Here is a 24,980-nt window from a genome sequence, read left to right as displayed (position 1 = left end):
TTCTATTCTAGTATTTTTTCTTTCCAAATTAATTTTTAAAAAAATCATGCTTAAGCACTATAAATTAAAGATACTAAGAAATTATATATTCGGTTTAATCTTTTATCGAAGCGTAAGCAAACTAAGTTTGCGCCTGAAGTATTTTCAGGACTGGAACAACTCGTATATAGAAGTCAACAACGTCACATCACTTGCCTTGGTATCCCATAATGCAAAGTACATATCCTTGCGGACATGTATAATGTTATACATTATGGGAAGGGTTGCTACTGAGACTGGTTTCATCCTTCGTTGAGGTCTCATCTCATCTAATCCAGAGTATTTTAAGAATAAGGTATGCCACCTTTCGGCTACTCTATATGAAAATATGACTTCTGCATTACTTCAACCTTAGTATCACCTCTGGGTCTAGCTCCCACTGATGAGACCTCAATAAAGGTCGAAAAAGTCACTACCCAGTCTGGGTAGTGACCTTTTCGACCTTCCCATAATGCATAGCATTATACATGTCTGCAAGAATATGTGCTTTGCATTATGGGATACTAAGGCAAGTGATGTGAAGTTATTAGCTTCTGTATATGAGTTGTCCCAGTCCTGAAAGGTATCTTTAATTTATAGTATAACCAAGTGGAAAAATTTCCAATGCTTAAACATTTTTTTTGGTTTAAAAAGTATTTTTTTTAATTAGCTGGTAATTGTTAAGAAAAAATTAATACAATGGACACTAATTACATTAAAGTTTTATTTGCATAAAATTTTGCCCAGAATATCAATGGTCATCTTCATTAGGAATTCAAAAAGTTAAACAGTACACAATCAACATAATTGAATAATCAGCAATGTGAATGTTCAGAGAATAAAGTAGGAGTAGCACCCTCTGATGTTTTTATATATATTTAATACAAAAAATAAAATAAAGAACTAGAGTTCTATGTGAAGGGGGACAAGAATTTCCCACATGGGAGAGGGGGATAACATAAACTCATGAGATCTTTTCAAATAAAGGTGATTTATATCAAGATTTCACAGTTTTCATTACAGCATATGAAAATGGCTTTTGTACTTCAGCCAAACTGGCATGAAGTACGAAATCTGCTGCGTTAAATACTAGACTGTATTTAATTTTACAAAGCAGTTTTCTGAGCATTTCATCTCCTTCAAATATAAAATTCTTTGGAAAGAGAATAAAGTCCCATGTGAAAGTAATTTTCTTGTTAGAATAGTTGTATGAAGAAAGCTATGAAACCTTGCCACATTGCTCTTATTTGAATAGTTCTAATGGGCTTAAGTTATCCTTCTTATGGGAAATTGTTCTGCTTTACAGATCACACTGTTTGTTTTTTTTATTTTTTTCTCACATTGAATATATAAAAAGTCATTAACACTTTCATTGCCAAGCTGAAAATTGGAATTTCGTGTGGTGGCCAAATTTTTTTTATTTTTTATTTAGTTAGCGACGTCCATGCGATAACACGTGATCGGCCGTTTGGTGAGAACTCGCATGATCGCGCGATATTGTTCATTGCCAAGCTGAAAATTGGAATTTCATGTGGTGGCCAAATTTTTTTTATTTTTTTTATTTAGTTAGCGACGTCAACGCGATAACACGTGATCGGCCGTTTGGTGAGAACTCGCATCGCGTGATATCGCGTGATTGGCAATGAACGGGTTAAAACAGTTCTGATCACATTACTTTATTCTCTTGTAACTGACATGTTTGCATTTTTGGTTCTTCACTTATGATGCATGTGTCTTGTTTATTTTTTAAATTTGTATTTAAGATGTCCTTAATACTATATTGTATTCTGTAGTATTAAGCAGATATTTTATGAAAAAATTATGTTTCAGTTCATCAAAATGGAAATTATTAAGACAGCTTACAGAAGTAAGCTTCGAGTTAATTTCAAAATAGAACATGTAAAAGTCTTTTGTCAATTAGGTATCAAATATAGCATGTTTGATACTTAATTGACATGATATGTTACAATTACTATAAACCAAAGCTTGTTCATAGTAACTGTAACATATCAGACAATTATTATGAATGCTAATCTCTGTGGTACTGGCCTGGTTGGCCAAGTGGTAGCGTATCTGCTCTCCAGCCTAAAGGCTGTGGGTTCGAATCCTGCCATGGACATGTCCCAGGGGAGGGTCTAGCCTTGGGGCCTGGAATTAGGAGCCCATATTGTCGGGTCGGCCAGTTAAGTGAGACTAACAAAAGACAAAAAGGAACTTTATGAATAAATATGTGCCGAGAGGAACTACTAGCTTTTGCAATCATTTCCAAACCATTATCCATCTTTTCAGACTTATGGTTACTCTTCTGAACTTCACATTCGAAAGGATTTACTTTAGTTTTCGGTTCTCATTCGCCCGTCTCGCTTTCTATGCACGTCGTCATTTCAATGCCAATGCCGATGTTACCGGCACACTACCCTACCAGTGCCTACGGTGGTATGCTACGGATGCTGAGAGAATTTTATTTTATTCATAAAAGAGAAAACTATTTGATAGTTTTAGTTGGTTAAGTTGATCTTTTTTGTTGTATGATACAAAATTATTATTTCTTTTCAGATTATACAAATTTGAGATATTAAAAATATTTAAATAAATTGCTCTCAAGCAAGCAAAGCCGTTCTAGTTAAAATAAATAAAATCCCAATGTCTGATTCAAAGTACAAACATAAGTCCGAAGCTCAGAAGAGGAAACTTAAATCCGAGAGAGAATTGAAAGTATCGTGAGGTCGTCAATTCGTGACCAAATTTTTCAAATCTGAAAACGAAAAGGACATAGTTCTCAGTACTGGTAATAGTGAAGGTGGTGATTATGTTTGTGACATTGAGATCCAAACAGAATATCAGTGACAAATCGAAACTCAAAGGCAGTCAAAAGTTGAGCGACTATTACATGTGAACCTCTTGCGACTGAAGAAAAGGGAGCAAGTGAAAAACCTGCAGAAGGTGTGACTATGGAAGAATATGATACAGTTGATGCTTCAGTTGCAGGCCTTGTTGAAAATTCTGATATAAAATATGATGACCCTAGTACTTAGCCAGAGTAATCTCAAACAACATGCAGCAAGAGATAGTACGATCTATCAGCTTTCAAGAATTTATGGTAGGAAAATTCAAGATTCTTTGCTCTATAAAAATAAGTGGAGAGCACTTCTGCAACAGATTATAGTCGTAATGTTATTTTTATCATCCAGAGATTTAGATTTCAAGGAGAGAACACTAAGATTGGAGATGTTCATAATGGAAATTTTTTAGGTATATTAGAATTATTTGGAATGTACGATGAAGTGACATGACAACATCTCGGCAAAGTTCAACAAAATCAGATAGAAGGTAAGGAATTGCCAAAAGATCTTAATTTCAAGATTCTTTGCTCTATACAAATAAAAGTATGAAAGAGTATGCACATTAATTGTCATGGAATTCGCAAATAAGTTTATTTGCCTTTACACAGACAAAGTTCTCCAAACTATTCCAGACCAAAGAAGAGACATAATTTTCTACGGAATAATAGTAGACGCAACATCGCAACATCAGATATCTCGCACAATGAACAAAACGTCCTAATTCTCAGATACATATCACAAAACCAAGACTCAAACGAATTTGAAATCAATGAATGTTTCATTGAATTCATAAACTTTACTTGGAAAACTGGAGAAAAAATAACTGAAGAAATACTTGCAACTCTGGAAAAAAACAGTATACCTCTCGAAGATTGCCGTTTACAAGGCTACGACAATTGCGCAAATATGTATGGAAAAATAAGCGGTTTAAAAACTCTCATTTTATGAAAGAACAGATGTGCCTTATTCTCTCCCTACAGAGCACATTCACTAAATCGCATAGGCGTCAATGCTCCCAAAATTAACCCAGATGTTATAGCGTTTTTTGGGAATATAGAGAGCTTCTACTCTTTCTTTGCTCACAGTCCTGCATGCTGGGAAGTACTGAAAAAACACATACCACTATCTCTTCAAAGTCTTTCAGAAACAAGGTGGAGTGAAAGAATTCAAGCTCTGTGCCCAATTGTTAAACATTATCCTGGTCTACTTGCGTCATTCTTGGGGAGATGGACACAGAATTAACTCCTTCAACACTGAACACAATTAAAGGCTTGAAAAAGTATTTCAGATCTTATAAAGGTATGCTAATGACAATGTTTTGGCACAAAATATTAGCAAATATTGACAATAAGAACATTATTATACATAGTAAAGGAATATCTCTTGAGGTCGAGTCTGCACTTATAAGAGAATTAGTGCAAGAGATGCAACACTTATGTGACTTGTGGGAAAGTGCTGTCCAAGAAGCAAAATTAGTTGCTGAAGCAATCGGCGTGCAACCTCAGTTTTGCAAAAATCGAGAAACTACTGTAGAATCTGAATAAGATTTCAAAACTTTCGTAATTTATCCAGTATTGGATTTCATTATGAATGATTTAAAAACGATGTTTGAAGCAGCAGATAATATATGTGAATTATTCTCGCCTATTTTAAATTTCCACAACTTGGACAATAGTCAACTTATTGCAAATGCAGTAAAACTTGTGAATATATATGAAAAAAATCTGTCAGAGCTAAAGAGCTACTGAATGAAATTCTTCACCTTAAAAGTATTTATAAGATAGTTTTTGGCACAGAAACAAGTCCGGTGAGACTTCTGAACGCAATTTATGACAAAAACCTGCAAGGTATATTTGCCAATACTGGTTACTGTTTCTTCAGCTGAGAGATCATTCAACAGACTGGCCAATTCATTGAAAACATGGCAAAGAAGTACAAGTAGCCAAGAATGACTTAATAACCTAGCAATTTTGTGCATCGAAAATTATTTGGCTAAGCGAGTTGATTTTACTGACATTATTGATAAATTTGCTTCGACAAAAGCTAGAAAATATACTTTGAAGTAATCTTGAATATTATTATTAGTTTGTATTATGTAGATGTTGGTAGTTTTTTAAATAAATATTACTTTTGTGTTATCATTTAAATTAATTGATCCTAAACCCTGTAGACTATAGCAATGCATTGTCCTTAACCTGAGCGGCAGGTAGGGACCCATCAAAAATCCTGGCCTGGGGGCCCACTTCAGGATTTGGGGACCATGGGCATGGATGTTTGTGATTGTCTGTGGAAATACTAGTGGTGGTAGTGGCAGGAGGTAGATGGCATTGTGTAGTTGCAGTTAGTTTAGTTGGTGATGAGTTGTAGAGTAGGTACCCTCCCTCGATGAGTCTTTGGACTCCCTGGAGGTGTTACATAATAATAATAATAATAAAACCATTGTGTTTTCCATTGGTAACAGTAGTCAGCTTACCACCATTGCACAACCTCCATGTGAGAAACCTGTTTATGGTGGAAGGACCTCCCAGTAATAGTACTGGCCCCTTCTTTCTTCCTCTTTTTGTTTGTTTTTTCTTCCTGTATTCTTTGCACTACTTCTCTCCTTTGTCTTTTTTTACTATCCTATCTAACAGACTACCATCACTGGATTTCAATGTCTTGCCACCATGTTACATGCAATGAGCCCCCATGAACATCTGGAAAGAGAATCTGGTAATTTCCCACTACTTTGGCTTTTGCTTTGGCAAGGCAGGTGATTTTTAAAGGCCTGTTCAAGATGAATCAGCTAGTGGACTTGCCTGCAAGGGTCAAGGGTGATGTAGTAAGTCTTCCCCCCCCCCCATGGTCAGGGGACAGGGCCAAAGACTTTCTATGGCACTTGTGTTGTGTCCAGGTTAGGCCCCCCCCCCAACATTTCACTCTGGGGTGCAATCATTGCTTGCTGGAGAGAGTAAACATGTATTTGTGATTCTGTGGTAGGCAGCGAGTTCTAGTGCCAAATTAAAGAACTTCTGTTTATTAGAGGCAATCAACAATTCCAAACATCTCAAGAAAACCAGATACACCAACAGAAAATCAGAGGAAGTAGTAGAAATCTTCAGAAGCTGCAATCAATACACCACTTTTCTTCATAATACATTCAAAAGTAGAATGTCCTCTTGGAAAAATGTAACCCTTCTTTGTCCAGAAAGGATTAGCAGGGTTTCCAAAGCTGTAAAGAAGTCCATTCAGGAGATATACTTATTTAAGCATCAACTAAGACGCAATCAGAAAAGTTACTCTGTGCAACATCTATCTGGGGCATGCCAATTACAGTTGTCTCCCACAAAACTTTAAATTTTTAAGAGACATAATATTGGAATGTAATCTCCTTGACATACCACACAAAGAGATCCACTCTGAAATGAAAGGAGGGGGAATATTCATACCACAGGAATGGTCACCTGGTTTCCACCTGAAACATCATCCTTATGTTCAACACATCAAACCACTGCCACCTGACAAAGCAGGCTATCTCAGCTACCCAGTAAGGCTCTACATCTGGAACTCTTTTGAGAATAACCATCTGGAAGTATGGTCATTCTCAAATTGTCTGTCATGACTCTCCATCTGTGTCCGATTTGGCAGTAAAAATCAAGAGAATAAAGACTATAACAAAAAGCACTAAAATACTCTATGATAGGTACCAAACAGCCTTCCACCGTTGGCATACACCAGATAAAAAAAATAAAAACAGAACAATGCATTATTTATCAGTAGGCAAAGAAGCGGTATACCACAAAAGTGGCAGCAATATTTTGTAAGCTTACACTAAGAAGGCAGCTGTAAAAAAAAAAAAAAAAAAAAAAAAAAGTGTCAGTATGGATCCAAATCCACATGTCAATCCTGTCTTCTTACAGTTAGAGTATCCCTACAGTATAATATGACTTGCTTGCCATTGTTTGAGCGAATGAAGGAGACCAGTCAGCATGGACTCACTCTAGGGATCGCATTTTTTGAAAACAAAAAACTGGGACACAATAAATTTTGTAGAATTAAGGATTAAGAGAAATAAATTTTATTTGTTAACATTATATATTTTAAAATAAAAAAATTAAATATTTATTTGAATTTGATTTATTAATGTAGATAACATAAATGTTTATACATATGTCAAATAAATAGAATTCTAATCTTAAATCAAACATTAATAAGTATATGAAATATAAAGACGTAGAATAAAGATATAAAATGTTAATATGTCAATAAAATGGGAACTACAATGTAAATACAATAAAATATAAACAACACGAGCCTTATGTGTATTGTGTAGATGCATAATATCTGAAATTATATGAAAAATAAATTAATTTAATTAATTTAATTTTTAAATTTATAATTATAATTTAATTTTTAAATTTATAATTTTTAAATTTATAATTAAATAAATTTTTAATATGTACCTCCTCTCTTGCCTCTTCTTGTACATTACAGCTGGTCGTTGCCTGTCCCATTTTACTGTTACTTGCAGAATCATTATTATATTTGTTTGAAGAATGGATTTTGTGCAAGAGTTGTCGATTCTTAGATACTATATCAAAAAACTCTGAACATGACATGTTTCTGTAATGGGTTTTAACAAGCATGATAGATTTAACTGTGTCCAGTTGCAAGCCATTCCTTTCATTTGTCCATAACGAATTCATCAATGAAAAAATTCGTTCAATAGAAGCATTTGATCCTAGTAAGGTCAAACAAAAACTTATAATTGAAGCTATTTCACTGTAAGTAATTTGTTCCTTTTTAAAATGACCAAAGATTTCTTTCCACCTATCCTCAAGTTTACAACTGGCATTATTCCATTCATTAATTTTATACTCAGTTGCATACATTTTAATATGGCTGTACTCATCAAATAAGTTCTCTTCATTTAAGTTGAAATTTGGTAAGATGGTCTTAATTTCTTTGACACATTCCATTAAATTTTCCCAAGATACAGGTGTGTTCAAGCAAGCCTATTCCATTTTAGTAAATACACTAAACTGATTTTGAGTCCATTCTTGAATATATTGAATTGCAGTGAAGTAGAAATTGGAGATGTTGTCTCTAAATGATGATTCGGTCATTAAACCTTCTTCACAAAGATTTTTCATTTCAGTTTTCACTTCACTGGGTAAATACTTCTCATTTTCACGCAATAAAATTTTCGTGCTAAGAATGTCTATCTCTTTTTTTACCTCACAATCCATAGCATATTCTCTTTCAATTCGCTGGATTGCCTCAGAAAACATTTTCATCTGATTTTTTAAAAATAGAAGATAAATGAAAGACTTTTTATCACTGAAAAACATATTCACAATAGTTGGGCATTTATCTTGAGACAAGAAATAGGATTTAAGCCCATCATACATTTCAATAAAACAAATTAAACATGGCTGCAGTGAAAGCCATCATGTTTTGCTATGACCTAAATAGTCTTGTATTCATTCATTTTCGACAAAATCACAAAAAGATTTCAGACTTTCAACTCTGACAGTGAATTGGTGAAAATGCTGGAAAACTTTACCCAAAATTGTTTGAATATCTATTGGTAAGATATCACAGTTTGTAAGATATAGCAGTTTGTACAGCATTATGTATAATGTGAGCTGCACAACCTACACCTATTAATTTTCTGTTTAATTTGTTTTGTAATTTAGTAAAAATATTAATTTTATCTTTCCTTTTTAATCCACCAAAATTTGTGTTGGTATTATCTGCTGAAATGCCTATTATTTTATCAGTAATGTTATATTTTTGGGCAGCATTTAAAATGTGATCACAAATTACGTCTGAAGTTTCTCCAGGAAGGCTAGAATATTCTAATATTTCTGTTGAAATCCCTTTATCAACAGTGAAATACCTCACATTGATAGGTACAATCTTAAGATCAATATGATTAGATGTATCTATGGATATGCAACAATATTTTACATTCCTCAGCTCTTCCAATATTTCACTTTTTACATGTAGTGATAAGACATTGTAATAATAGCCTTGCACTTCGTTTGTGCACATGAAAATTTCTTATTCAAGAATTTTTTTAAAATAGAGGACGTACAATCCATAGATTAGAAATTGTGATTGTGTTTAACTGCATGAAAAACCAATGTAGCCTCTTGTGTATTTCTTGGCTACTATCTCCATTTCTTGGCTACCTAACTTTTGATACCCAAAAAATGATGTAAGTGATTGACTTGAACTTTTTGCAGACACAGCAGACTTGGGCTTTTTTGTATTGACATGGTCAGTTATACCTGCCTTACCTCCATGGCCAATGTTAAATTCTGCATGGCACATGCTACATTTCACTCTTGAGCTATCATCACAATCACTGTTTTTTGTTATGAAAATGAAAGGAAAAAGATTCTTCAATTTTTCATTGAAATTACACTTTCTTTTGAGCATTTTGTAACAAATGGTATAACTTTATTAATTTATAAAATACAGTATTCATAATTAATATGAGAATGCAAGAATATGAAATGAACAGTTCAAAACTAGGTTATATCACATACCCTGTAGCGATATAAAAACAATTTAGTGCCTGACGTGTGAAGCTTAGTTTGCATAGCATATGATATCCTACGGTCTGAAATGTTTCTCATTGGTTGAAAGAAAATGAACTACCGTGGCACGTTAATATTCAAAAACATGTCGACCAATGAGAAACATTTCGAATTATCGGATATCGTACACTATGCGAACTAAGCTTGAGACAAAAGATTGCTAAAAATTTACGGCCGACCAGACGAACGAAATAGATGCCGTGGTTGCGATTAGTTAAACATACAGTTGGGCGACTGTCTCCCTCATTCTGACATTCTTTTCTCCAGCTGAATGAAATGTATGGAACTAAATCGTTTTCCCAAAATTCTAACATTCTGGTAATTAACCGAACTACAAAATAAATATGTCTCTGCTTTTTGTTTTGTAAACATACATTTTTAAAAGCACCCAAAAATATTACGACTTGTACTTATTCTTATTAGAAATGTTAATATTTTTATATTCAAAAAAATCTGGGACATTTAGCATCCCGAACTAAACATATCGGGATGCTGGGACAGAAGTAATAAAACCAGGACGTATGGGATCCCTAACTCACTCGCATGTCAAAGATAGCCCTGCTACATGGAAATCCACTAATAAAAAAGAGATAATGGAATGTACATTGTGGAAGGTCAAAGACATGCCTCGAGATCTTCTAATAGATGGACCATCTTCAGATGGTATAAATATCTCTATCCTCCTCCCTTCCCCAAAGAAGATAAAATAATTCATGTAACTAGTGTCCTAGATAGAGTGCAATATGATAATGTCTTGGATATTTTTCCTGATGAAGAAGAAATGAAGAAAACTTACCATCCTTAATTCTCTAAAAAGAAAAAAAAAATCAAGGCTTATAAAACAAAACTACTCAACACACAAAGCCAGATGATATTACCAAAAAGAAATAATGAAAATATTCCTACAATGGAATTGTTGTGGATTCCATTAAAACATTGATTATATCAAGGCCTCTTGCAGAAATATAAATGAGTATTCTTTTCACCACAGGAAACATACCTAAAGCCAAGACATGATCATACATTACAAAAGACTGCCATCATTTGTAAGGACAGAACAGAGGATTGACCTGCTTATAGAGAAGTTGCCATCCTGGTGGCCATACCTCTCTTCAAACAAATCTCACTCAATATGAATATAGAAGCAGTTGCTGTTCAACTCTCAGTCGGAACTCTGTTAACAGTATGTTAACGTCTATATTCTTCAGATGCACCTATCTCTCAAGATGACCTGGATGATGGCATATTGCATTACCTTCCTTTTACTTTTAATAGGGGATTTAAATGGACACAACACTGTGGGATAATGCTTGAACAAGCATCAAAGGAAAAGTTGTTGAGCATATGCTCAACAAGAATAATCCTCCCCCCCCCTCAAACTTTGTTTTTTTTGGGGGGGGGGGGTGAGAGAACCTTCCATATGACTATGTGAGCATTCTCTGGCATAGAACTGTCTGCTCACTTTACTACCTCTTCCCACTCTTCAAGTGGGAAACAGATGAGAACTTATTTTAGAGTGATCACTTTTCGACGATATCCACCTTTCTGTATAGGCAACTATGCACTCTATCATAGATATCACAGTGCACAATTGAGCAAGCCGACTGACTCTTCTGGTCATCATTAGCAGAATTTCATTCTGCAGTAGTCAATCTTTCATTCCATCAATGATGTTATGAATCATACGACACAGTATATTACACAAGGCTACCACAACTGCAGTTCCTAAAAGGTCTATCTAGTCTGCTTCTATGTGTCCCTTGATGGAATGATGATTCCACTGCATCCAAAGAAGCTCAGAATAAAGCTTAGGTATTCTTCGATGATGCCTCTTGGCTATCTTGATGTTTTCAAATGTGTCCAAGCTCGAACAAGACACATTGGATGGCAGAGTCAAAAGCAGTTCTGGATTCATTATTCATTCCCCATAAGAAGAACAACTAGAACTGAAGTCTTGGATGAAATCTGGAAAATGAAGGGCAGATATACCACACACCAACTACCTATCCTGAAGCTTTGACTAGCTACTTGTACAAGATTCTGGAAAAAATGGTTTACCTCTCATCTTTTATGATTTCTGAAGAGAAACAACATTTTTCCAGAACGCAATAATGGTTTCCAAAAATATCCTTCTACTATTGTCATCTTGTCTGGCTGAAGGCATGCATTAGAGATGCCTTACTAAAATTAGAGTATCTAGTCTCGGTTTTCTTTGACATGGAAAAAGCATACAGCACTGCTTGGAGATTTAGAATACTGATAGACCTACATAAGTTTGGTCATAAAGGTAATCTCTCTCCCTCTCTTTTTATCAAGATCTTATGTAACTGAATCTTCCATGTTCAAGTGGGACATGGAAGATTCAGTTTCTCCTGACCATATAACCACGAGTCACTCCTAAACCTTTCAGTTTTAAGTATCCTGCTTTTTGCAATCAAAAGTAAATTTGATAACAGGAACTAATGCCATAACTTTGTATACCTTGATTGAGAACTAGGGCAATCATTAATCCCAGTCACACCTAAAGCCAAGTTCTTGGGACTCATATGTGACAGAATACTCAATTTCTTCCCTCACATACGTCAGTTACAAGATGCCATAAGCAATGAACATTCTATGCACTCTGTCTTCCATCTTTTGGGGTGCTGACAGATATTCTTTGATTGGTTTCTACAGGGCATTGATAAGATCAAAATTTGATTATGGGTCCCAAGACTATGGTTCTGCCAAGGAGAGTACACTGTGATGGCTAGACCCTATTCACCATCTGAACTGCAACTGGTGAATATTGTACATCACCTATTCCTAATCTGTATCGAAAGAAATTAACCACCTTTGTTGCTTTAACATCAACAGCTGTTTCTGATTATATGCAGTGAAAATAAAATCCTTGCCAGACCACCTCACATGTTCACTTATTTTTCATCCACGATGGAAGAATCTTTACAACACGCGACAGACTGTATAAAACCCTTTGGTTTGCAAATAAAAGCTGTCCTACAAGCTCTAGAGATGGCAGTTGACAACAAAGCTCAGATGCCACGAAACACATTTCCACAATCTTTATCTCTATCATACATATCAGCACATATATATATTCTCTTTCAGCAGACTACCAAAATTTTCCAACCCCTTCTGTCATCTACCAGTAACTCTTTGAAGTATGTCAAACCAAATACTTCGATTTTGTGCCTGTCTACACAGATGGCTCAAAATTGAATGACCTAGTGAGATCATGTACCATCTTTCAAACAAAATTATATCTGCAAAAATCCCACTAGATTGTAACAACTTTAAGCTAAGCTGCATGATAGAACTTGCACTAAAATACGTTAGATTACATAACTACCAATGGTATATAATGTATTCACTCACAAAGTTCTCTTCAGACAATAAAAAGTCTAGAGCTTCAAAAGCATTGAGAGCTACAATCACCTCTTTCAGTTATGGACAATACACTTAGATGTACAAGTCTGTTGGATTCCAAGCCATATATGGATCAAGGGAAACAAGGCTGCAGATGCTGCAGCTAGGTCACCATCTGCCTGTCTAATATGCTGACTATCCACAGATTATCAGACACAAACTTTTATCCCAGTGGCAGTCATTGTAGAACAGAGAGACCAATAATAATCTTTATAAAATTAAGCCTTAAATTAAATTATGGCAATCTAACCTGTACAGGATGTGAATAGATGAAGTTGTTCTTGCTTGGCTCTGCATAGGTCATAGTCATCTTACACTCTCTTTCCTGTTGAGGGGTGATGACATGCCTCTATGTGAATTTCGTGATGCTGGGCTATTCATCCTTCATATTTTAATTGACTGCCCTCCTTTCACCAATGAATACAGTCATTTTAGACACTTAAATAATCTGTGTGAATTCTATATGCTCAGGCAGATTTTATCAGACTCATCAAGTGTAACCTGTTTTTTTTTTTTTTTTTTAATTTTTGGAGAGCATTAATGTTTATTGCTCTGCCAAAATTTAAAAAGCTGGGTTACTTAGATTTTATGTATTGTTTATGAATTTTAATACTATTTTTATACATGTTTTTACATCTTTACATCTTTTTCTACACTGAATTCTTATTTTTATTTATGCCATTTTACTTATTTATTACCTAGTATACTTCAGAGAAATGTTTCATTTATGATTATTATTACTTCTAATTTTATATATAGTTCTTAGATCTATATATGCCACTTATTTATTAGTAGTGTTCTGGTCTAGCATTAAATGAAATATGAAACATAGTAGCAGAAAAGCCTGGCTCTTACTCAAATAAGTATCTGGTGACCCCACAACAACAGCAACTGAAGTTAATATAAATACAAACCAAATTGCAACTCAGCTATCTCTGAATGGTAAACAGAGTAGTAATTTAGGAAAAATACCTAAAAATTACATTAAAAAAAGTTAGGGATTCAGAATCCCTTTGAAGCACCATTTGCTAAAAAGGACCTAGAAAATGTCCTAAAAGCCTTAAAACCAGGAAAAGCTGCCTGTATAGATTATATCAGAAACAAGGTACTAAGGAATCTGGGAGAAAAGGCAACAGAATGGTTGCTAGAATTTTTCAACTTTTGTTGGAAATTTTCTAAAATACCCAGCAAATGAAAGTAATAATTATCCTGAGACAGGATAAAACTTGCTGAGGATCCAAAGAGCTACACACATATAGCTCTCCTATGCACAATGCTGAAGCTGTATGAGAGGTTAATCTTGAACAGATTAAGTCCAGAAATAGAGAAAGTGCTAATAAAAGAACAGGCAGGATTTACACCAGGAAGATCACACACTGGACAAGTATTAAACTTGACACAGTTTATTGAAGACGGCTTTGAAAGGGGGTTAGCAACAAGAACTGTATTTATGGATTTGACAGCAGCATATGACACACTAAATCTTAGAAAGCTTATAGTCAAAATTTACAGCATGACAAACAGCTATCGGTTAGTGGAGATATTTAGGTCACTTCTGTTTAGCAGGAAATTCTTTGTTGATTTTCAAGGAAAAAAGAGCAGATGGTGTATTCAGAAAAATAGTCTACCTCAGGGAAGTTGGAAGTTTATTTTCCACTTGGTTAGACTATAATAAATTTAGTTTAATCCTTTATCCAAGTGTAAGCAAACAAAGTTTGCGCCTGAAAATATCTTCAGAATCGAGGTAAGGTGGTACATCCCTTGGCAACTCATAGCAAAGGTGGATCAAACTCTCATCACCCCTTGTCTCAGTATCTCCCATAATGCAGAGCAGCTCTCCTTGCGGACATGTATACTGCTATGCATTAAGGGAAGGGCCTATACCCAGACTGGTTTCGACCTTTATTGAGGTCTCGTCAGTGGGAGGCAGACCTAGAGTGGTGATACTAAGCTAGAAGCAATGGAGAGGTCATATTTACCTATACGAGTTAACAACCGATGTACCACCTTATTATTAAATTACTTTGGATTTAGAGAAAGATGTTGGAAGTTTATTTTGCACTTGGTTAGCCACTATAATAAATTTAGTTTAATCCTTTATCCAAGGGTAAGCAAACAAAGTTTGCATCTGAAAATATCTTCGGGACTGAGGTAAGGTGGTACATCCCTTGGCAACTCGTAGAAAAGGTGGATCAAGCTCTCATCACTCCTCGTAATACCAAGCACATCTCCTTGCAGACATGTATACTGCTATGCATTAAGGGAGGAGCCACTACCCAGACCAGTTTCAACCTTTATTATAGTCTACCTCAGGGAAGTGTGCTCTCTCTCCCCTTCTTTTCAATATATATACTAACGACCAACCTATAAACCCGCGGTCAGGAACCTTATATACAGATGATCAGGCAGTAGCTTATCAAGCAGAATCCTTTGATAACATTAAGAAGCAGCTGACACAAGAACTAGAAGCTCTTACAGTTTACTATAAGGAAAACCAACTGAAACCAAATCCCAGTAAAACCCAAATGTCTTTTCCATCTCAATAATAGTGAGGCAAGGAGAGAGTTGAATATAGAATGAAATGATGTGAAATTGGTCAATTATCCAAATCCAACTTACCTAGGTGTTACACTAGACAGGACCTTAAATTATAAGCAACACATAGAGAAGACAGCAGCTAAAACTCAAACACATAATAATATTCTGCACCAATTAACATCTCAGTGAGAGTGTAGTCCACAAGTACTGTGCACTTCTGCACTGGCACTTTGCTTTTCGGCAGCTGAGTATGCTAGTCCTGTTTGGGAAAGATCATCACCACCACATGTCAAAATTATTGACATGGTTCTTAATGAAATATGTCAGCACATTACCAGCTGCCTTAAGCCTACGAGAATTGACTGCTGTACTCTCTGTCTGGTATTGCACCTCCTCACATCAAAAGGACTACACAGAATAGGAGTAGATATGAGCGGAAATAACAACTACATGACGAACGGCATCTTTTGTATGGACAAGTTGCAGTACATAGGAGGCTAAGATCAAGGAAAAGTTTTATTCTCTCAATGGAACCGTAGGTTGATTCCATAAAAGCTACAAGGTCAACAATGTGGCAAGAACGCTCTCCAAAAACGAATGTCTTCCTTCCAGTTTATATACTGGCAAAGATGAAAGACATTGAATAGACTTCATTCTGGAATGGGCAGATCAAAGGAGAATATGGCCAGATGTGGCTACACAGACAATGATAACAATATGGAGTGGTGAAAACACTATACAACAGGGCTAAACTAATCTGTTCAAACGACTTGGTCCTAAACACTGATCTAAATCACATCCTTAACACTTTCTCAGCCAATGGCTACCCCCCAAAAAAATCCAAAAAATATTAGAACCTAAAAACCACAGATCCCCCTCCCTCCACAACAAGGATTACTCTGAATCCATCATCATTCCCTACATCCAAGGCACCTCGGAAAAGATTACCAAAATCTTAAAAAAACATGACCTGACCTCCTGTTACAGACCTTTCAGAAAATTGGCATCCCTTATCTGCTCCACTAAAGACCAACCACTTCCCCTAGACCTACCTGGTGTATACCAGTTCCCTTACAGTTGTAAACTGTCTTACTTTGGCCAAACAGGCAGGACAGCAAATATCAGAATTTCTGAACACGAGGACTACATCCGTTTTCACAAGTACAGCCATTCTCGTCTTGCAGACCATGCTCTGGATACATGCCACAGAATATGGCGGAAGAAAGCTATAGTAATACAAGGTAGCAAATAAAATTTGAAAGACTATTTATGGAATCAGCTTCAGCCCTAAGAAACTCTCCAAACCTCAACAAATTTGGTTGTATGCGACTGCTCCAAATTTGGGAGGCTTACATCAGCAGACCTTCAGCACAACAGCCAAGAACACCTACTTAGCCTGCTAGAGGGCACCATCAGAACTTTTAGGAGAACAATAGCTTCATCTCTTCATTCTCAGTTACTGTGTTGTAGTGCCTGTGTGCACGTGCCTTTTTTTTTGTAAGTTCCTTTAGAAGATGGCAACGTGACGTTGCCGAAATATTGGAAATATTTATTAAAGTATAATTTAATTTATATTCTTAACTACGTTGTTCAATTCCTTAAGTGTTTTAATAATGCTATAGTAATTGTTTTTCTGTTTTGAAAATACCAGACATCCATATGGAATCAATCACTTATCGTTCATCATTTTAAAATTTTATTTAACCTTTTATTCCACTATAACCAACTTTTAAAAGATTATATATATTTGAAATACTGTTCAGTATTGGTTAATGGATTGTTTATTCTACTTGACATTTTATTCCACCTTTACTTTATTCATATATATTTTCATGATTGCCTTTTACTATTAACAGAAGCAGCAGCAGCAATAAGGCCAGTGATCATGCTCATTAATTACAATCTCTGTCTTTCTCTCTCTAGTTATCTTTAAGTAGTCCTTAACAAAGATGCTTAGGAGTGCTCCAGTACTCTTGCTCCAGTAAATATTGTAATGGCTTACTACCATGTCTAGAACCAAAATGGGAGTAACACGAACTTCTTGTCCAGAAAATTCTAAATGGAATAAGGATATTTTTGTTCCATTACATAAAGCCTTAATCTTGCCATGTTTGAACAGCTGTTCAAACATGGTGGGATTAAGTTTGATTCTTCCAATTTTTGGAGAGGTGAAGGGGAGCAACGAAAAAAAATTCAGAGGCTAAAAACTAAAATAACATGAGTGTTGCATATTGTATGCACACAGATGCATTGACAAATGCATTTGAAGAGTTTGGTAAATAGAAGGGAAATAAAGAATATGATAGCTATATACAAAATTAATGAAATAAATTCCTCTTAGATCTATCTTTATAGGTAGATACAGAGATGATTTTGCATAGGCAGATGGAAAAGGATAACAAAGAGTTATCCTTTATTACCTGAAAGCAAGAGGTGAATTAAATGTTTTGTAAGCTATGGGTGCATTGATTGAGTAACTGGAAAGGTATAATAGGTTTGGAATGGTCATTCTTTAAAGAGTCTTACAAACTCCTGAAAGATGAGTCAGTAATAGTCTAATCACAATTATAGATATATAATATTCATTCACTGTATTTTTCCCTATTTCTATGTGTAGGTGTTTGGAAAGTTAATATCTGGTGAAGCTGAGGGTTTAGAAGAAAAAACAGAAGAAACTGTGCAGAATAATGAAAGGCAGCAAACAAATCTTCATCATCTTCAAGGAATGGAGACTAATGATTTAAAAGAGCATATGGTTGGCATCTTATTCAGCCGTAGTAAACTGACACATTTACAGAAACAGGTAGGGAATCATTATTATTTTCTGTTATTGTATTTAGAATTAAAATTTTGTTACCGACATGATATGATTTATATTCAGAATTTTTCTATTTCTATGCACTGATGTTTCCTAATTAGCAGTTTATTGAATAAATGCCTAATCTATAGTCTGTTTTAATATAATAATAATAATATAGATATCTTAGGTGGTTGATAAATTATTAGCCAGTGTGAAACTTTCATCCTATTTACTGGAAGCCTGAAGTTGCTTGAAGAAGTTTCATGGTTGCTCTCTAGAAAATAGAGTTTCTGGATTATCTAAACCTTAGCCTGCATTATAATAATAACACTCATTTACTCTTCTTCTTTGGCACTACAGCCCCATGTAGGGCATTTTTGGGCTTCATAACTTACTACTAGGTGGAGTTGGTACCCCCATGCTCATCCATGTGTTATTGTCTGTGCAGCATTGGGTTCTTAAGACCAGTTTGCCTGCTTTGCGGGAGGAAAAACCCCAGATAAACTGTGGAGAGAAAAACCCTGCAGTCCATGCCCAAGACCGGCTAAATGTCTGAGAAAGATCCTTAGTTCCTCATATCAGTGACGAGAATCGAACGCAGGACACTTCTTTCCCAGGCATATGGTTACGGGGCACGTTACCACTCGGCTAACCACACGGACACTATTTACTCTAGGTTCACAATCTTTCACGGGCAGGATTTGCATAATTATATATATCTCCTCTCATCATCACTGATCATATATTAGCTCATTTGCTTGTGACTTAGCTTCATAGAATCCTAATTAATTAATAGTATAATAGGATCGTTGCACTGTGTATGTCTGTGAATTGCATGTATTCTCTGTCTAGTTTGTTTTGAAAACAAACCATATTAAAAGCTCATTTCCCAAGAGGAGTAAAACCTGTCACTTCTGTAATTGTGTGTGCGAGACTGCTAACCCGCCTTAAGTTGAAAAGTCTTTTAAAAAAAGTTCACTGCATCCTAGATGGGATTTGAGCTCATATGTTTACAACCATTGTCTTCTCATTATCTGACCTTCAAATAATGAAACCTTCAGTTAACCAGTCCTTGAATAAATTAGCATGTCAGCCTACTTCTGAAGCAGCACAATATGCTGTTCCGGTATTCCTAGTTAACTGGCCAGAAAATGGATTTCGGAACACAATCAGATAATTCAGAGACTCTGTGTATGTGTGTGTTGGTGTGTGTGTGTGTGTGCGTGCATGTATGTGCGCATGCACGTGCATACATATGTAAATTCTTGATAATTACCATAATTACAAATGTGCTTTGGTATAATTTTTTTAACCTAGGATATGCATGTCATTGCTTTTACATTATTCATTGACTTATTGAAAAATTATGATTATTCAATAACAGTGCTGTAGGAAATAGCTTGGTGTAATACATGCTTCCAACAGCATTCATGATGTACCTAATGTGGAACATCAATAATCAATCTGGTCAAGCACTAGGTTGATTATATCCTGCCACTGCAACAGCGGAAGACAAGCTCCTTTGTGTACACTTGTTTTGACTGTGGTACATAATCATCAAACTGATAATGGCCAGAGTAAGACTCTAAAACCCCCAAGAGAGTCTCTTCCTACTAAACTGGAGGTCAAAGTGATTTCCAGAGGGACAGTAGACACATAAAAAAAAGTTTGAGATCCTTTGTGCAGATTGATTGAAAACACACCAGAAATCTAAGAAAGAATCAAAGATGCATGAGGTATAGCCTAGTAACAGTGTCTGGATGAACCCATGCATTTCAGAGTATAGGAGATAAATTTAAGGTCCATAGTTATAAGACACTCAAGATAGATATGAGAAACTGGAGTATTTTGACTCAGAGATACCAAGAGAGAGAAACCCTTTTCATACTATTGCTGCTGCTTTACAAGAAGGGTGATATAAGATTATTCTCCTATGATGCTAAACTGGACAGAGTCCATGGATATCCAGAAAAGGAGGATCCTGGTAGTATTCTTGCACTACTTTGGCCTCTGCTTCAGCACAACAGGTAGTCATGGATGGCCCAGCCAAGATCATTCAGCTAATGAGCTTGCCTGCAAGGGTCAAGAGTGTTACCATAAGTATCCTTACGGTAACACTCTTGCTGTGGTGCTCACATAGCATTTGGATGGCCCTGGCATTCCACTCTGGAATGCAGTCATTTCTTGCTGGAGAGTGGGCATGCATTTGTGATGGATAGGGAGTGTTGGTGCCAAACTAAACTCCTCCTGAGAATATGCACTTCTTCATCCTCTTGTTTATCAGGGGGCACCCCTTCAACAAGCTCTAACCAAGTTCAGAAACCATATTATTATCAACAGAAAACCAAAGTCGTCTTCTTCACTCATAATCTGTGTAGACCATTAGGGTACAATAAAGGTGACAGTCCTAACATACTCTCTCTCTCTCCAGATGTTTCCAACTTGGGATCTCCTTAACAAAGTAGAGAACGAAGAATAAGTCCACTTTCTGTTATCTTTCCAGGTGATTCTAGCTTATCCCTGATGTCTTTTACCAGAAGTCAAGCCCTCTAGTGCTAATTTAGGTATGGCCCATAGCTAGATCAGATCTGCTTCTGGTGTATTCTAGTGCTATTTTCTTGTGTTCTAGCAATGCAGTAGATTGTCCTTTTAACCTTGTCATTTGTTATGTGGCCGTATATGGTATCTTCAAAATTTTTCTGTAGCACTTCATCTCGAAGGCCAATAATCTTTTCTCATCTTCCTTACCATACACTCACATCTGTATGGTAAGGCAGAGTTAACAAGGTTATCGATGAGGTAGTCTTGTAGGTAGCTGTATTTTGTTGTCCTTCTAAATAACTGTAATCTCTGATGGCAACAGTTGCTTTTGCAAATGTGTGCTTTAATGTCATGTTTAGACCAGCCATCTCTGTATTGTATGTTTCCCAAGTAGGTGAATCTTTCTACTTCTTCCAATTTTTCATCATTAATTGAAATTTTCATAAGGTTATTGTCTGATGACATTGTTTTTGATTTGTGAATGCTGATCTTAATCTATAATCACTAAGTGCCTTAGAAACTCTGTCTGTTAATTCTTGTAAATGATATTCATTCCCTGCTATTAGATCAATGTCATCAGCGAATCTGAGATTATTGATTTTTTTGCCACCAACTATTGTAATTCCAATACCTCTGTTTTCCAAGGCTATGTTTATTATATAATCCAAATAAAGCTTAAAATGCATCAGTGAAGTATGCATCCTTAATGCATGCCCCTTTCCATTTTGAAAGGCTTGCTATAGTGCCATTGATTTCTATTAACATTTCTGAGGAAAGCGAAGAGTTTTAATTAGGTGTTCTATTTTATTATCTATTTATATTCCATATTGGTTCAGTATTCTCTACAATGTCTCATGCCATACTGAATCAAAGGCCTTCTGTTTATCTATAAAATTGTGACATAGTATTTTATTATGTTCAGTATATTTTTCTCCAATGAGATGTATTGTAAATAAATGCTCTATTATACTCCTTACAATTTTTAGGAAAATTTTGCTTGGATGACTGATTAAACCAATAGTTGTATAATTGCTACATTTTGTACTATCCTTTTTTTTAGGAATAGGAATCAGAACAGAGGAGCACCAATCTTTAGGCCATGATTTATTGTCAAACACATCTTGAAAAATGTTGAGTAGATATCTGTGATAAGTTATTCCTCTGTTTCAGTAGTTCTGAAGTTATTCCCTCTATGCCTGGTGATTTTCCTATCTTCAAAGAATTAATTTCTGTTTCTATTTATAAAATAGGGAAGTCTCCTTCATCCAATGTCATTTGTATTATGTCTTCAAGGTTTTGATTATTAAGTAAGTCTGAGAAAAGATTAACTGAGTAATGCTGCACTGCAAGATTTCATACTCTCCAGTCAAGTACTTACCATTTCCATCCTCAACTGACCAATTTGTGTTAGTGAAGGGTTTTGTTAATTCCCTTATCATTTGGAAAGCACTTTGAGGATTGTTTCTTGTTGAGCAGCCTCTTCTGTCTTTCTGCATTCATTCTGAATCCAGTTGGTTTTGGCTGCTTTAATTTTATTTTTTATTATTTTGTTTAGTTCTTTATATTTTTCCTTGCTATTATTATCCTTGTTTATAGTGGATTTTAAGGTTCTCCTTTGATCACGTAGAGGTAAAATGTCTTCTGTAATCCAGGGTTTGATTATCCTGCGAGATTTTCCTATTATGGTATCAACTTTTGAGGTTCTTTGAACCTCAGACGAAAGCTTGAGATATTTTTCAGACAGCCTACGACATCAAACCTCATTGCTTTCTAATGTGTTGTAGTGAGATACATCCAGTATCAGTCAAAAGGAATCCTGGATCCAATATACATCCTCCATAAGAAGAAAAAATAACACTAAAGAAGGCTGATACAAAATCTGGAAAAGGAATGGGATATACCACTCTCCGACTCTCTGTCCTCGAACATGATGTTTGGTGGACAGTTGCTGATTTAGCAGCAATTGCCGACATGCTTGGAGAAATTTTTGTAAAATTATCAGCCAATATCTCTCCCCCCCGAGTTCCTTGGCCAAAGCAGAAAAACAAATCTAGTTTTCTTTGAACGGCACTGAAAAACACAATAAGCCATTCACTAAAAAAGAAAGGAAAGCTGCTTTGTTTAAATGCCTTTGAACTGCTGCAAGACCAGACAGTATCTATTACGAGATGGTAAAACACCTGTCACCATCATCCATGGATCAACTGTTGCACCTTTACAACAGAATTCTCTGGCAGAGCATATTTCCAGATATTACTTGGCGAAAGGCAATTGGTAATTGCTTTTCCTTATCTAGGAAAGTATCCAGAATTCCTTCCAATGACAACTGTTTATGTAAGATTCAGATAAAAACAATTAACTCTTTCTTTTATTTTTCTAGAGAGAAACAACCTATTTTTTGAGGACACAATCTGTCTTCTGAAAAATATCATTCTACTGCTAATCATCTTGTTCAGCTGGAACAATACATTAGAGGTGCCTTCCTAAAATGCTATCATCCAGTATCACTTTTCTTTCATATGGAAAAAGCATGCAGCACTGCTTTGAGATTGGAAATCCTGAAAGATTTGCATAATTTTTGTCTCAGAGGAAATCTCACTATCTCTTTTTATTAAGAACTTCCTAACTGACTGGATCCTCCAAGCAAAAATTGCTCTTTCCCATCCATATAATCAAGTAAGACAAGTCCCACAAGGTTCAGTTTTAAGTGTCACACTTTTTGTAATCAAGGTCGACGTGATAATTAGAACAACTTCCTCCAACAGTAAGTAAGTAATGCTTTCTGTTTGGATGACTTCACTGTTGGATTCTGAATAAGGAGAAATTTAAATTATTAATATTCCTTACAGAATCCAACTTAATCCACCATACCAAAGGCTATACTTGTAAAAATTATTTGATATTAATCCCATGATTGTAAATTATTATTCATGTAATTGCCTTGAGTTTATTTATTAAATTTTATTAATTAATCTAAAATATGCATTAGCAGTGATAGGACCTTGTATTGAAATATTATTCTGTTTATTTTGATTATTCCTAATTCAATATTATGAGGAATTGTATATATAAGTTTAATATGCCTTATGTGAATTATAATATTTTAATTTTTTATTTATCACTACCAGTATGTAAAGGTATAATGTTATGCAATATTTCTGTTTTTATTTTATTTTGTTTGTTACTATGGGGACGGACTAGAAATAGCTAGCGCATGCTTGGATCGCGAGATATGGTATTCAACTGCAGAGAAAAAATTGACATAAGCTAGAGCATGAAAAACAATTTTTTGGGGAAAAAGAATGGATATATATAAGCTGAGAGCAGAGAAAACCGGGGGCCTTCTCTTTTTCAGGACCAACCATTCTAGGACACGAGAGCATTGAGTATAGCACAGAGAGACGAGGAGAAAACAGAAGAGGCAGCAAAGTGAATGCAAAGGATTGCTGTGTCTAGAACTTTAGTGCTGTAATTGGACTATTTAAGGACTGGGAAAGTAATAAGCAACTGAGAATAATTCTAGAAGTTAAAGAATTACTACGTGTTCCATTAGTTTCATGGAACTTTAACAGAGAGCTGAATTGGTCGAATAGTGTTAAAGAAGGAATGAGCATTTTCCTTTATCCAAGTACGTCTATACACGTGAAGTGTGACCATTAATAGTTCAGTTATCATTGAGAAGATTTATTCTAAATAGTGTTGCCATAGTGTGCTAAGTAAATATAGTTATAAAGTGTGCCCATAGTGAAATTGATGAGCAAAGGATTTATCCGGTAAGAACTGTCCAATTTTATGTTACTTCAGTGCAGAGATATATGTGTAATTCCTGCTGTTACTCTCCACATTAACTATAACGTTTTTTGCTGAAATCAGCCAACGTGTGAAGTATGAAAGTGTATACTCATGAAGCAGTTGTTGCACCATTAATGTATTGAGACTTTACTGACTGTGTGATAATAGTAAAATTTGTTACTAAGAGATTTTGTGATATTGAACTCTATTAAAAGTTATTTTAATATTGTGAAAGCTATAAGTCTGATAGCAGAATGCCCATAGACTGAATCTGTAAGATGTTGTGACCAGTTAACTAAGACATTTATATTATCTTGTTCTCAGAATTGAGTTTATATGTATAATATATAACCCAGAATTAAATGTTTTGTTTTGATGATTTTAAATTGTGTTTGCCTGAATCTCCTTTACTGCTCCGTTCATGAAATTATCGGA

The 24,980-nt window shown here is 35.3% G+C and overlaps 1 protein-coding gene across 1 annotated transcript in view; it reads left to right on the top strand.

Moving 5' to 3' along the window:
• hiw (MYC binding protein highwire) overlaps positions 1-24,980 on the top strand; it is a 1,014,282-nt gene that overhangs the window by 814,994 nt on the left and 174,308 nt on the right. Inside the window, exon 65 of the mRNA XM_090402616.1 lies at positions 18,030-18,215. Coding sequence (XP_090258742.1) covers positions 18,030-18,215 — 186 coding nt within the window. The remainder of the gene's footprint in view (positions 1-18,029; positions 18,216-24,980) is intronic.

Source organism: Typopeltis vanoorti, chromosome 13, assembly GCF_054136105.1.
Source record: "Typopeltis vanoorti isolate ZY-2024b chromosome 13, IOZ_Tvanoo_1.0, whole genome shotgun sequence".
In the NCBI taxonomy this organism is placed as follows: Eukaryota; Metazoa; Arthropoda; class Arachnida; order Uropygi; family Thelyphonidae; genus Typopeltis; species Typopeltis vanoorti.
This window is presented reverse-complemented; position numbering and strand designations above follow the sequence as displayed.